Source organism: Dermacentor albipictus, chromosome 4 (assembly GCF_038994185.2).
Source record: "Dermacentor albipictus isolate Rhodes 1998 colony chromosome 4, USDA_Dalb.pri_finalv2, whole genome shotgun sequence".
NCBI lineage: Eukaryota > Metazoa > Arthropoda > Arachnida > Ixodida > Ixodidae > Dermacentor > Dermacentor albipictus.
The window spans coordinates 97718800-97731329 of NC_091824.1; the positions used below are offsets into that span (position 1 = coordinate 97718800).

The 12530-nt window shown below is 48.0% G+C and overlaps 1 protein-coding gene across 1 annotated transcript in view; it reads left to right on the plus strand.

Moving 5' to 3' along the window:
• The first annotated feature begins 8869 nt into the window (after nucleotides 1-8869).
• LOC135911421 (uncharacterized) overlaps nucleotides 8870-12530 on the plus strand; it is a 121754-nt gene continuing 118093 nt past the window's right edge. The window contains exon 1 of the mRNA XM_065443709.1: nucleotides 8870-9368. Coding sequence (XP_065299781.1) covers nucleotides 9251-9368 — 118 coding nt within the window. The 5' untranslated portion in view covers nucleotides 8870-9250. The remainder of the gene's footprint in view (nucleotides 9369-12530) is intronic.

Sequence of the window (12530 nt, forward strand, 5' to 3'; positions counted from 1 at the left end):
AGACGCTGAGCGCGGTTTGTTTACTTGAACGTCGCGCCGACAGGAGCGGTAGGTGGAGAGGTGTGAAGCGGTGTGAGAACGAAAAAGAACCGGATAGATAGATAGATAGATAGATAGATAGATAGATAGATAGATAGATAGATAGATAGATAGATAGATAGATAGATAGATAGATAGATAGATAGATAGATAGATAGATAGATAGATAGATAGATAGATAGATAGATAGATTCTGGTTATGACGTCCCGAAACCTCACAGAGGGTCATGAGGGATGACCTGGTCTAGGGCTGCGCATTATTTTGACCACTTGAGGATCCTTAACTCGCTCCCAAGCCTAGCTACCAGCGGGCTTTTGCGCTCCCCAAATTCACAACCGGTAACAGAATAATAAAAGTGTAAAAAAAAATTCGGTTGGAAAATATCGACAAAGTGCACTTTGCCCATACTGCACAGTTCGTTCACACCTAGTGCAATAGAGAATCTTTTGCAGCTCTTTCAGCATGCACTTTATACACCATAACTTTTACAATGTGCACGTTTTGGTAATTGAACATATCGTCAGGTATTAAATTAAGGAACAGTAATATCCGTCAGATTTTGAACGTTTGAAATAGTTTCCTTCGGTCACAATGTTAACGTCAACCGGAGTGATATATGCAGAAGCGAATCGTACATAAGTGTGGCGCCAAGTGTCTTGCTGCAGTATGTGCACATGAAACATGATGCCCGGTGCCGAAGTTTAGTGCATGGTGCCTGTTTAAATTTCAATAACACTGATGCTACCTTCAGAACTAACCAAAAAATAACCAAAACATACAAGCTTGTGCGGCGGTCACCATCATTTGGAGGAAAGGGCTCCGGTTATCTTTTAAATGGGAAAACGCGCACATTTGGGAAGGATGCCGTATTCAAGCGTGCGCGTACAACAAAAAATGATAGGAGCAGAAAGCGAAGAGCTTATTTCTTGCAATATATAACAACAAACAAACAAGGAAATAATAATAATAATAATAATAATAATAATAATAATAATAATAATAATAATAATAATAATAATAATAATAATGCACTTTGAAACCTGCCATGCGCAGGGTATGCAGAGGCGTGTGAGGTGGCGGGCTGGGATTGGAGAGGGGGAAGATAGAGAGAGAGTGCTGTCGCTCAGATTTATGCACAAGATAGCGATGCGGCGCGAGGCAGCAAGAAACTTAAAATGGCAATGAGCAGGTAAGAAGTTACACTGAAACACTATTCTTCAAGTCCTCCAAAGGCAGGACAATATAAACAACATGCACCGTTGTATCGACGCTGCGAATATTGCATTCATCATCGTCGTATGGTGATGACGCTAAAGAACGCGATATCTGCACTTCGAAACGAGAAGCTTTCCCCCTTCCCGGAAACATTAGTCGCGAACAGCTGGTCGGCCCGGCGATCAGACGCGATCCTCGAACACACAACCGTGCCCAGCGCTGTAATCACAAACACAGTTTGTACATTGCACTCTAATCCCTTGCGCAAGGCAGGAGCGAGTGTCTAACTGAAGTGCGGTTAAGAGCACCCGCTAGTAATCGCTCCAGCGACAGCTTTGGTCGTTTTAAACACGGCTTGCATAATTACACGTGCGGCGCACTTGCAACACGAAAGAACTCCCTAGCCGAGCTCAAGACTAAGTTTGCATGGAGAAACACCGGAATTAAATTTTACTTTTCCCAAAAAAAGTCGACAACGTCACAGAAAACAAAAGAAAAAAAGAACTGCGGCGGACACTCAGTGGTTTCGGAGCGATAAGCAGAATAATAAGCATCATGCGGGCGCAGCATCTGCTCTTGAAGCAGGCTTGGTAGGAGGAGGAGGATGAGAAGCGGTTCCGCTGGGGGGGAAGGGGGGGGGAGGTGGATGGGGCGGTGGCTCTGATGACGGGATGCTGTGGTGAGCGAGATATTAGAGAACGGATGCGGCGCGGTTCCCGACGGGTGCAACGGACGCCCCGGGAATGGATATAATGAAGTTGAGGAGCGATTAGATTGTTACGGGTGTGCAATTTGAAACCACGGTCTGGCGAAAGCGGCGAAAGCTCGGTCGAGCAGAAACCTCCGGTTGAGTCATGGACTGTCATTTTAGCCGGCGATCGCGATCGTGCCCGCGTTAGCTCGGCTCTCGTAGCCGGATTATGTGACCCGTTTATGCGTGGTGCTTTGGTTGTCTGGCATCCGGGCACATGGCTGCGATGAATTGTTGCCGAGTAAAAATGCGGCAAATTTGCATACAAAGAAAAACAATTGACGTTGCTGGACTACATTTTGGCTGCTTTCGACTTCTGAATTGTGAGTGACAGAACCGAAGAGAGAGAGAGCGAGAGAGCGAGAGAGAGAAGGAGAGCGAGAGAGAGAGAGAGAGAGAGAGAGAGAGAGAGAGAGAGAGAGAGAGAGAGAGAGAGAGAGAGAGAGAGAGAGAGAGAGAGAGAGAGAGAGATAGGTTAACCGAGGACGTGCCCGGTTGGCGAACCGAAGAAATTGCGTACAACAAAGGGGCTGCACGTTGGCTGACATGGATGGATGGATGGAGTAACTTTATAGAAAGGTCCTGCGAGCTACGGGGCGCAAGGTCCCATAGAGCGGTTGGCTGACATGATTTTCGCTGGATTACAAGAAATAGCGATGCGGTTTGTTCTGGCTTAGCGACATTTTAGGCTTTGACAGAAAATGGCCCCGGGATGTTGATTAGGTGCCGAGGTGGGTATTTTCTTGATGGAGCACTTTCTGTAGTTATGGTTGAGCCTACCTGCACGTCAGCTACTTATTATCTTATGGCTACACTGTCCGAGTTTGCCATGAGACAAACTCAAAGCACTTAGTTTATTTTGGGTGATGTGAAGTGAAGTGACTTTTCTTATATACTAACAATCACTAGCGATCACTAACAATCATGAAACACTGCGTCATGAGCGCTTTTACAATTTTTCCGACACGAAATGTAAGTACGAAAGCTTTCGGAGTCTACTGCCTGGTCACAGTGCTTCTGATAGCCTCCGAATTGAGGTAAAACTGCATTAAAACATACTTACGGATATTTCCGACCCATGGAGGTTATTGCCCTTGTTATAAATCGCTGGGTAGAATTTCCCGTTAAATTCTCCGGTTGAGAGGCGCCCTATATACCCGGCACCTAAAGACCACGTCTCAACTTCTCGCTTTCCAATGCTCCGTCCATGTTTGCAGCTAGGGGCGTGCGAATATTCGAAAACTTTCGAATAAAGAATCGAAGAGTGTCATTCAAGTGGGTCTTCTAATCGAACAGTCGCTGTTCGTACATGCGAATATTTTTCAAATACTTTTCGAATATTTCAAAACGTCAACTGTGCCGAAAATAAACATAAACCTGGACTCAAAGAACGGTACATTTTCGCCTCCGATGCCCTAGTAGAGACATAAAACATGTGAACTTGCGTAGTGGAGCAGGCTACGTCACTTAGGTAGTCATACTTTACAGGCTGTACAGTAATCAGCCGCACTCTTTGAAGAGCCCTGCACATGCGAAGAAACTATTTTTATTTTGCTTTTAATACTCCAATTAGGCTTTTGATAAACTCATAAGGCACTATGCTTCATAAGGCACTATGTAATGACAGAAACTTGCTAACTTTAAGAATACTGGAATGCGAACATCGTTTTATATTGATTGTGATAACGGCGGTTTGTTATTCGAAAACTATTCGAAAAGTAGTAGACATTTGATTCGATTTACTTTTGGCACTATTCGATTCGCATTCGATTCTGTTTCAAAAGTAACTATTCGAACACCCCTGTAATGAAAGTTATGCGACAAGCAGCGATGCTGGTCAACGAAGATCCCATGTTACTAATGAATTTTGGAGAGGAGTCAGCGGTCCAGTCATTTTGACGTACCCTCACATTGCACGCGTTAGCATACAGTCGTGTTCATTCTTCATTTTTCAACGTCCCAGAGCACATGTTGACGCGACATGATGCTACCGTGCTCACGATTAGGATGTTGAGAACATCGGGTATAGCACTCAAATGCTCAGGCGGTCTGAGAATGCAATCCAGTTGTGAGATACAACACAGCACTGCTGAGGAACTGCAGTAGGCTACCTCAGCTGGTCACAAGAAAATGTCGAGGTGACAAAAGTGAACATGTCTACAAAGTGGTCTTTCCTTTCACATCGTAGCTAAAGCTTACACATTCGCGTTACACGCTCGTAACCATCCTGTGAGTTCATTTTTTGTGTCTTTCACTTCATTTATCTCCGGTGATATGACTTCCCGGTGAGCTTCAATTCGCTAAATCAACAGGATGGGACACAACGCCATCGTGCCAACGCCATCGCTTGTGGGCGCGAGAACTGTCCTGAATCGCTTTTCCGCCTAGCCCTATGTCGATCTCTCTTCGTCTATTTGGATACAAGCAAAGGAATATTTAGGAACGCATGCAGTTTTCTACCTTCTGCAGTTTATTACTTCTTTAAGAGTTTCTGCTTGATGTGATAAAAATGCGCTTGCCCGCTTTCGTTTTTCTTTTCTTTGTCTTTTATATTGTTATATACTCCAAGCCGTGGAGACCTACAAACAGGTCCAATTTTCTATGCTCTTGCACAGAACACTGTCAATAGATATTGTTTTGATGTCGTAGGGTTCGAATACACTGATTCTATCGACAGAATAAGCATCAGGGCACCAGTGGTTGCTCCTCGTTGTCACATTTTGAAAAAAAAAATTCCGGGAGTTAGTTAGGGTGGATAAGGCTATCACTGCACTTACACAGCATAGTCCAAGGATGGATTCTAAAGCGTGTCGTCACGGTGATGGGGTGGTGTTGCGGCCAGCCTAGCTCTGTATATGAAAATATTTAAATAATCAACGGATTCCATTGCAATTAGGCCACGGACCTCAAAGACTGCCTAAACGCAGCAGAAAAGTAAAAACAGTACGCTGGGACCACCCGCCACCACGCTGTTATGAAAACTATGCAAGCTTATAAAAACCATCCATTCGTGGGCAGGCAAAACAACTCGCCCTGCATTATCGCTTGGAACGAAGAATGGGTTAGCGAGCGTAACCAGCTTAGTTACGAAAAACTCCACGCCCATAAGACTTGAAAGAAAGTAAAGCTGTTGTACTTAGCTCCAAGTTATTGAAAACATCTGCCGTATGGCTCATAGGGCAGAGTAATAAAGATGAGGCGGTGAGTCGGAGTGCCTTCGAGCGCTCTTTTAACCTAAGCCTGACGCGCTTTCCTGCACCACTCGTCACAGTCATTCTTAAACTCACGGCTTGTTTACAACCAATGCAGAGCACAACGGACGTTACAAACACGTGCACATCCGCCGATTGCGAGTAACACGCAGCTTCCTCACTTACGTTCCGCTTATTGTGGCACTCGGTGATCGCGCACTTAATCAGAACAACCTCTCCGCTCTTACGCCAAAGCGCGTTCAAAGGAGCCGCCCACACATGTTACCGAGACCGCTGCTCGTACACCCGTGTGCTCGAGTGAAAATAGCAAGGCAATGAGAAGGGGAGGGGGGCATGAGGAAGGGGGGAGGGCATAGGGGCAGGGCAGGTAGAACGATTCGAAGTAACCCACAAGTGTGCGGTCCACAGGGGGGGGGGGGGGGGGGGGGGGGCGTTGCGGCGTTCGGTGGATTGCCCAGGCTGTGGGTGAGCAGTCACGCGAGCGCGTGCCTAGCGCTCCCGTGAAGCAGCCAACTATCGGAGAGGGTAGTGCGGCCTCTTTCCGCCACCGCTGTTCGCCCCGCACGCATTCAGCCACGCGCAGCAGAGACGCGCTCCGCGCACGCCTCTCTTGTCCCGATGCGTGATCTCGCTCTCGAAGACCGCGAGGAGCCGGGGTGCCTGGCAGGAGCGTATAGTAGTCCCCCCCACCCCCCCTCCCATACCCTCTTTCTTTCCCTCCTACTTCCAGCACGCACACCCTTATTTTCGATGCGCCCCCCCTGGAGCCAGCAAACTGTGTGTTGGCGGAGAGGTCCAGTGTAACGGGAAAGTGGTTCTCGCTGGCGATGATGGCTTGCCGTTTCTATACCGATGCGAATGAGATTCAGAAAGCAAACTTATAGCGGTCCCGGCCTTAAGGGAAATAGGTGGGAAGCCTAAGTGGATAAAATGAGAAGACAAAACAAAATGAAAGTGAGATGAGTGCTGTGGTGGTGGTGATATCGGTTGCACGAGGTCGACTTTTCTTTCTTTTTGTTTTTTTAGGCGTGCAAATATACTTCGTGCGTGCTGGTGAGCCAACGTGTTCTTTTATTTTTCTCATGCGGTTCCTTTGTAACAACTGCTAACTCACGTACGAGGCTATACACACATGCCAATGCCAGAGGCCCTCTTGAGTCCCACAACACACGCTGGATGAGAATCAGGAAGAAATACGATTGAAAATGGGCTTCAACAAATGCCCTTTCGGCAGGGAAAACATAAATTCGTTTGCCAGATATTCTGACCAAAGCAACGAGGAATACAAAAGAGACAATGCGTTTTATTTGTTTACTCATTATTACTTGCGTTTAGGACTGGGTTGACGAAATATTGGTGTCGGTGATTACGCGCTCAGTTTGAAGCAATAGGAAAGCCGAGGATGCAAAGCCTAGTATCTGACTTACCATGCACAAGCATTTCCTGTCTAAATGACTCTCGCGCACGAAATGTGCATGGAAAATGTGGACACGAGACACATAAAAACGAGCATTTGGTTCCGCCGCTTCAATCTTAAACTCGCACACGCCGTCTTGGGGATCAGCGTTTTAGCCACATGACCAAAGTGCTCAAACAGCTCTCCTCTGCTAATGACACATCTGCGAGTGTCATATACAGTGATTTCCGCCGGTGGCAATGCCGCATGCGTTGCAATAGACGCATGGTGGTGCAATTCTTGTATCCATTAGGAATCTTCGCAAAAAGCAAAAAAAAATGGCTGTGGCTTAGCTAAGGTTAAGCCCAGGATGCGAAGCATAGTAGCCTTTATTTTAACGCGACAGCGTTAAGGAGCTCGTGTCGCAGAAAAGCCGGTGTCGTCGGCGTCGGCTCAGGCGTGCGGCGCTTGCTCAGGCGCACATTTCGTTGTCGCGCCGAACGCTGCGTTGCTCGACGCTCACCGCGTCCGATGCGGGGCGCGTAGTCGCTGCGCCGTACCAAAGCCACCTAGAAACAGTCTCTGTAGCACGCCGCAACCTTCGCTTCTCATTCCAACGAGCAGCTCTGTCTCCAGGAGGCATCTCACCTCGTGAGTGTCTAGCAGAGGCAAGCGCAGCTGCTTATATACCGCCGCGACGCCGCGAGCGACGGCGCGAGTTGGAGCCCCGTTCCTCCTCTGTCGTGACGTCACGGTGTCACGTGGTATTGAAGGCGACACCGCCGCGCCTGAGGAGCTGGGTTGAGCTCTAGTAATATGCTTCGCATAAAAACAACACTAGCCGATACTGGCTAACATACCCAAGGTACCATACACCTAACATATCAGCTGGAATAGTGGAAAAGAAGAAGCAAAGAGGAACGCTGAGACAGGTTGAGTAACAGCGGAACAGAAGTTGCGGAACCCCAAGATTGTTCCCAAGGCGCGTATTATAGAAAACAAGATGTCTAATTATAATTACAACAATATACTCTAACAAGTAATACAGCAATATACTATATATTCCAAGACTTACTTTCGTGCTTCATTTTGTTTTGTCTTAAACTCGAGTGCAGTCCTACTTATTAGAGAGAGGGAGAATAGCGGATGAATCCGACTTAATCTTGGCCACTCACGCCAGTGTTCGAGGTGCACCGATATTCCCAGGCATTTGCGCCTAAACTCCCGCTGCAGTACAGACGCTGTGTCCCAGAATCCAACTAGTGACCTCACTGCAGGTTCGCCAGCCTGCGAGCATCATAAAAGAGTTGTACACTCCTAGCCTCTACGCTAGTCGTTTCCCTTTTTGCCAGTTCGCATAGCGACTTGTCCGTCAGTTTTGCGCCGCTCTCGGCAAGCGATGGCGAGCACGCGCCCTGTCTCAAGCTTTATGTATATAGTACGACTCGGCAGCAACGTCTATACGCTGCCGGTACATGTGAATTCGCGGAATCTACTTCGTTAGTAAGAGAGGAGAAGCACGGGACAAATATATTTTCTCTGAGTATCGCATTGAAGAAAAAAAAGAGACAGAACGGAAAGGAAGTTCTCCACGAACGGATCCACTGACTGCATTCTATGCACACACTATTCTCGTTATTCAGAGCAGCGAAGATGCAGAAGAAAGGAGCAGCCAGTTTTCCAGCCCGCCGCAAAGAGGAGGAAACGAACTTAGTCTCGGAAACACGATTGGACTTCAAAAGCTCCGTCTAACAGAGAAAACAGAAGGAACAAAGGAGAGAAAAGGCCGATGAAGAGACCGCAGTATGGGCTAATGGAACAGCGGGCAAACAGAAAGGAGACGGGAGCGGGCTCGCGCGAGCGAGCAAACGAAGTTCCGGAGTCGAAATGAGGGGACGTCGACGACGACGAGAAACTAACGAAATGAAAAGAAACCGGCGCGAAGAGGTGCGACGAGCACCGAGAGAAAGCTCGAGCACAACTCCGAGATGAGCGCCACACGAGTTTTGTAATCTTGGAGGCGAAGCGTCAGGCGCCCCTGTCTTTCTCCCGCGGTTTCCTAGACGGAGCCTCCGCCCCGGGAATGCTGGAAAAGTAGGGACAGTGTGGGGAGAACTCCTCTGGGAAGGACTGTAAAGCGCAAGGGTGGGGATGGGCGAGGAACGATGTAGGCGGAGTGGAGAGAAAAGAGAGAGCGAAGGGTAAACGCTGGGAAAGAGTGGCGTGCGGCGACCATTTGGGGCGGGCGGGCTCTCACAGAGGCGCGCGCCGCCGCTCAGCCGATGGGGGCGGCACACGGCTGCGTTGGGCCCGCTGAGAACGCCGCGCGCGCCGGCGGTCTTGCCGAGCTCGCCGCCGCAGCACCACCACCACTAGCAGCCGCTGCGACCACAGGTGTTCCGCTACCGAGGGCAGGCTTCGCTGCAAGGCATCACGCTGTCGTCGAGGGCAACGCCGACGCGTAGGCGAGAAGAGGCGGCGAGAGGCGCTTTCCTGCGGAAACCGGAAGAGTTGTGAACGCTCATTAGTCTCTGTTTTTCTCAATATATCTTGCCCCACTTTCTCTCTGTCATGACGTGCGCGTGATCGAGACATGCTTCGGACTTGGCACAGCGCGATCGGCCCGAACCGCGGTGATGACGGTGTCTGAGCCACCTCCTTCGAGGGACCTTGCTGTCAACATGCGGCCAAGACCAGGAGTCGGATACTGGGCCGCACTCCTTGTGTGCGCCACGCTGCTGCTCGTCAGTCCGGGTGAGCACTTTGTGTCCACTCTGCATGCGTTGCGCTGCGAGTTAGTCACGTGCATGCTTGAACGTAAGAGCATTACCGACATTATCTATTTGTTTATTTGTCTCGCCGAAGCGCAACGCTATACTCACCAGGTTAACAGCGATTTATATCGTCGCGGTAAAAAATGCAACCGAAGCAGCGCTGCGGACTCTGATGGAAAGCGAAACTTGTGTTAGTTCCAGTCCGAGCCGAGCGCGTGAATTGGGACGTGCGTTCGAATGCCTTTCCAGAACTTGGATTATACTGTACTTTGCGTGGTGCGGCTGCCAGTTTGACACGTGTACGTGTTTTAAGAGCGACAGTTCCCGGAGCACACAAACGCGGTATTCGTGCACAGGCTGACGTGCACATCGACACTTGCACATCGTTCTGGTCATTTCAGTGGACAACTATATTGTTTCCTTCTTGATCGCAATAAATAAAAAAAAATGCTGCAGCATATTCCGAAGCAATATAACACTCTGAAAACGCACTTCTCAACGCGATAATTTGGGCTTCTTTCTTCAAATTTTGCAAATACTTGATACGGCGGAATGAAGAAATATAAAACACATTGGAAAATTTTGTGCAGATGCTGTTAGAGATACACTCATGTTCTCCCATGTGTTTAGAGTACCAGACGCCAATGCATAATTAACGACTACTTTCAATTTTGTTCCTTCGTGACTCGGACGTCCTGATGGGCTAGTAGACTGAACTTCGGTTGACATTGCTGAATGCTTGAATTAACACAATCCAAACAAGGAAGCACGGTCAGAATCAGTGCTTTTCTTGTCCAGGTTTCCTTGCGTTGTCTGTGTTTATTCGCGCTGTCAATCGCGTGTTTCCTTTTTCACGTCGTTTACTTCCTTGCGCCGAGTCGTTGATATGCTTGTTCATTAAGAAATAGATTGTTCCTACTTATTCGTTTTGTAGCTGCCGGACTTTAGTGAAAAAAAAAAGGAAAGACGTGCTACACCCCAAACGAAAAGCGTCATCTCCGATGATGGTTGAGAGGGCCGGTCGAGCCAAGACTGGCACAGGGCATCCAGAATAGGGGTGGATATATGGGGTGGATCCCACCCCATATACTAAGCTGCTCAGTAAATATGTTCTTTCTCTGTCTCTCTTCGCTATTTTCTCAAACTTCTCTAACGAAGGCACATCGCCGAAGCATGTTATTTATTTATGTGTCGATGAAGTGTAGTTTATTACTAAACTTGTTACATACATGGTTCCAAGACTACGAGACAAAAAAGAAAGAAAGAAAGCGACGCCGAAACGGATTTAAGAAGCGCATTGCGCGATGGTACGACACTGTTAGTGCCGGAACATGTTGTAGTACCCTTCGGTATTGGACGTTAAAAAGGGATTATATATTACTATCCGTATATCAATAAGGGACTTAATTACTTCCTTGTGTCTTCTCTGATGCTGCTGCCAACTTAAACGCCAGTTCTTACCAGTGGTCTTCCACGTATGCACTCTTCGCTAACTCAAGACCTGACCGTGACAGCTCGAGTTTGATGTTTGGCGCGTCCGTCAGGTTATATCTTTTAACTGAATCAGTATTTACAATAAACACTCGCGAATTCAAGTTTGCCAAAGCAGTGGCTTGGACGGTCAGTCAGCGCCAACATGCTTGGCTGACTAGTCAGACTCTATTCGAGCAACGTAGATGGCACCACAGGTACCGTACTTTACGTTCGGAATCGCCAATGCGGCGCGGCTGATTCTTCCGGGAGCGCATTAGCACCAAGACTTGTGAGCAGGGCAGAACGAAACGCGCCTTAGTGTTTTAAGTGCGAAACCCTTGTTAGAAGTCGGGTTTTCGCCCTCTGTCACAGAAACTATCAACCCGTGGGAACACGATGACTTCGCGACTATACACGACGCTAAATTGCCGACGGTGTCTGATTCAATTTTGTTGCACGTTCGCATCTACACGCTCGGAGAGGAGATAGCCTGTCACAAGTAGTAGCGTTATTTTCGTGGGGTAGGCAGGCATAACGTCGTATGCAGACATGTGCTTCCATCGATTCCTTCCGGGCGAGTCCGCTTTTACCTAAAATCCGAGGCCGCTTCAAAGTATCGAAGGCCAGAGACCCATAGCTTCAGTCACGTTCTCGCATGATACCCGCAGTTATTCCGTAGCACGTGAGATTTCTTTGCTTACTTTTCTTATTCAAATTTAGAACTGAACTTGCGGTCAGCTTTACTGCCACACGGTGAAGCAATGCAAGAAAGTCAACCACTCAACGTTCGAGAGAGAACATGGCTTTGTACGCCTGGGTTTCCGAGATGTGCGAGCTTAATGAAATGAGCGGCAGCTTACAGAGGTGCAACGACCCTTGTCGTATTGAATACATCAATTACTGATAGGCCATCTAGAATAAGCAACATTGGGCTAGGTCATTCCTGATGACGGGGTAGGTAACGGGAAAGCGCCTATGGCCGATCGCTCCCTGTGTGCCGTGGAGCAGTTGCGATGTCTGACTTGAACAACGCAGCTGCGGTGATCACGGCTCGCAATACTAAGAAACAGTAATGTTTCTCTCTGTCTGGCCAAATGACGGCGCCAGCACCACATGCATTACGAAAATTCGATCGCTGGAGAGCTTCGTCCCGATGCAGTCGTTGGCATGCCTTATTAATTTTGAATAACGCAGACACGTGGCGTAATGAGGCAACGTATTGCGCAGCGATGTTCCTAATCATATCCTCTGTGTTAAATTTCAGCGCTAACAAAGCGGTGCTTTATAGTTAGGATATATCTATATGCGTGCCGGATATCGGGGCAGAACGTGAGCGTGTCAAGCGCGAAATTAAAAAGTACTGACAACATGCGCCCCCTGTGACATCCTATGATTGGTACACTGTGAATAAGATGCTATAAGTAGGACAACAGGAAAAATAAGGAAAAGAGCCTAGATGGTATGAGGGCTCACGGATAGATAAAAGTGCCATTTGCAGTCACGCTGTGAGGATGCCGTGTCACTAAATCGTCGCATTGCCTGTTTCTGCATTGTCACTTTTTTGACGCTGTCTGCCTTATAATGGAGGTGGTTTGAAAAATATAACTAATTCTTATGTGAACTCCAGGGGCGCCGCTCTGACTCCGAGAAACCTCTAGGGAAATATATT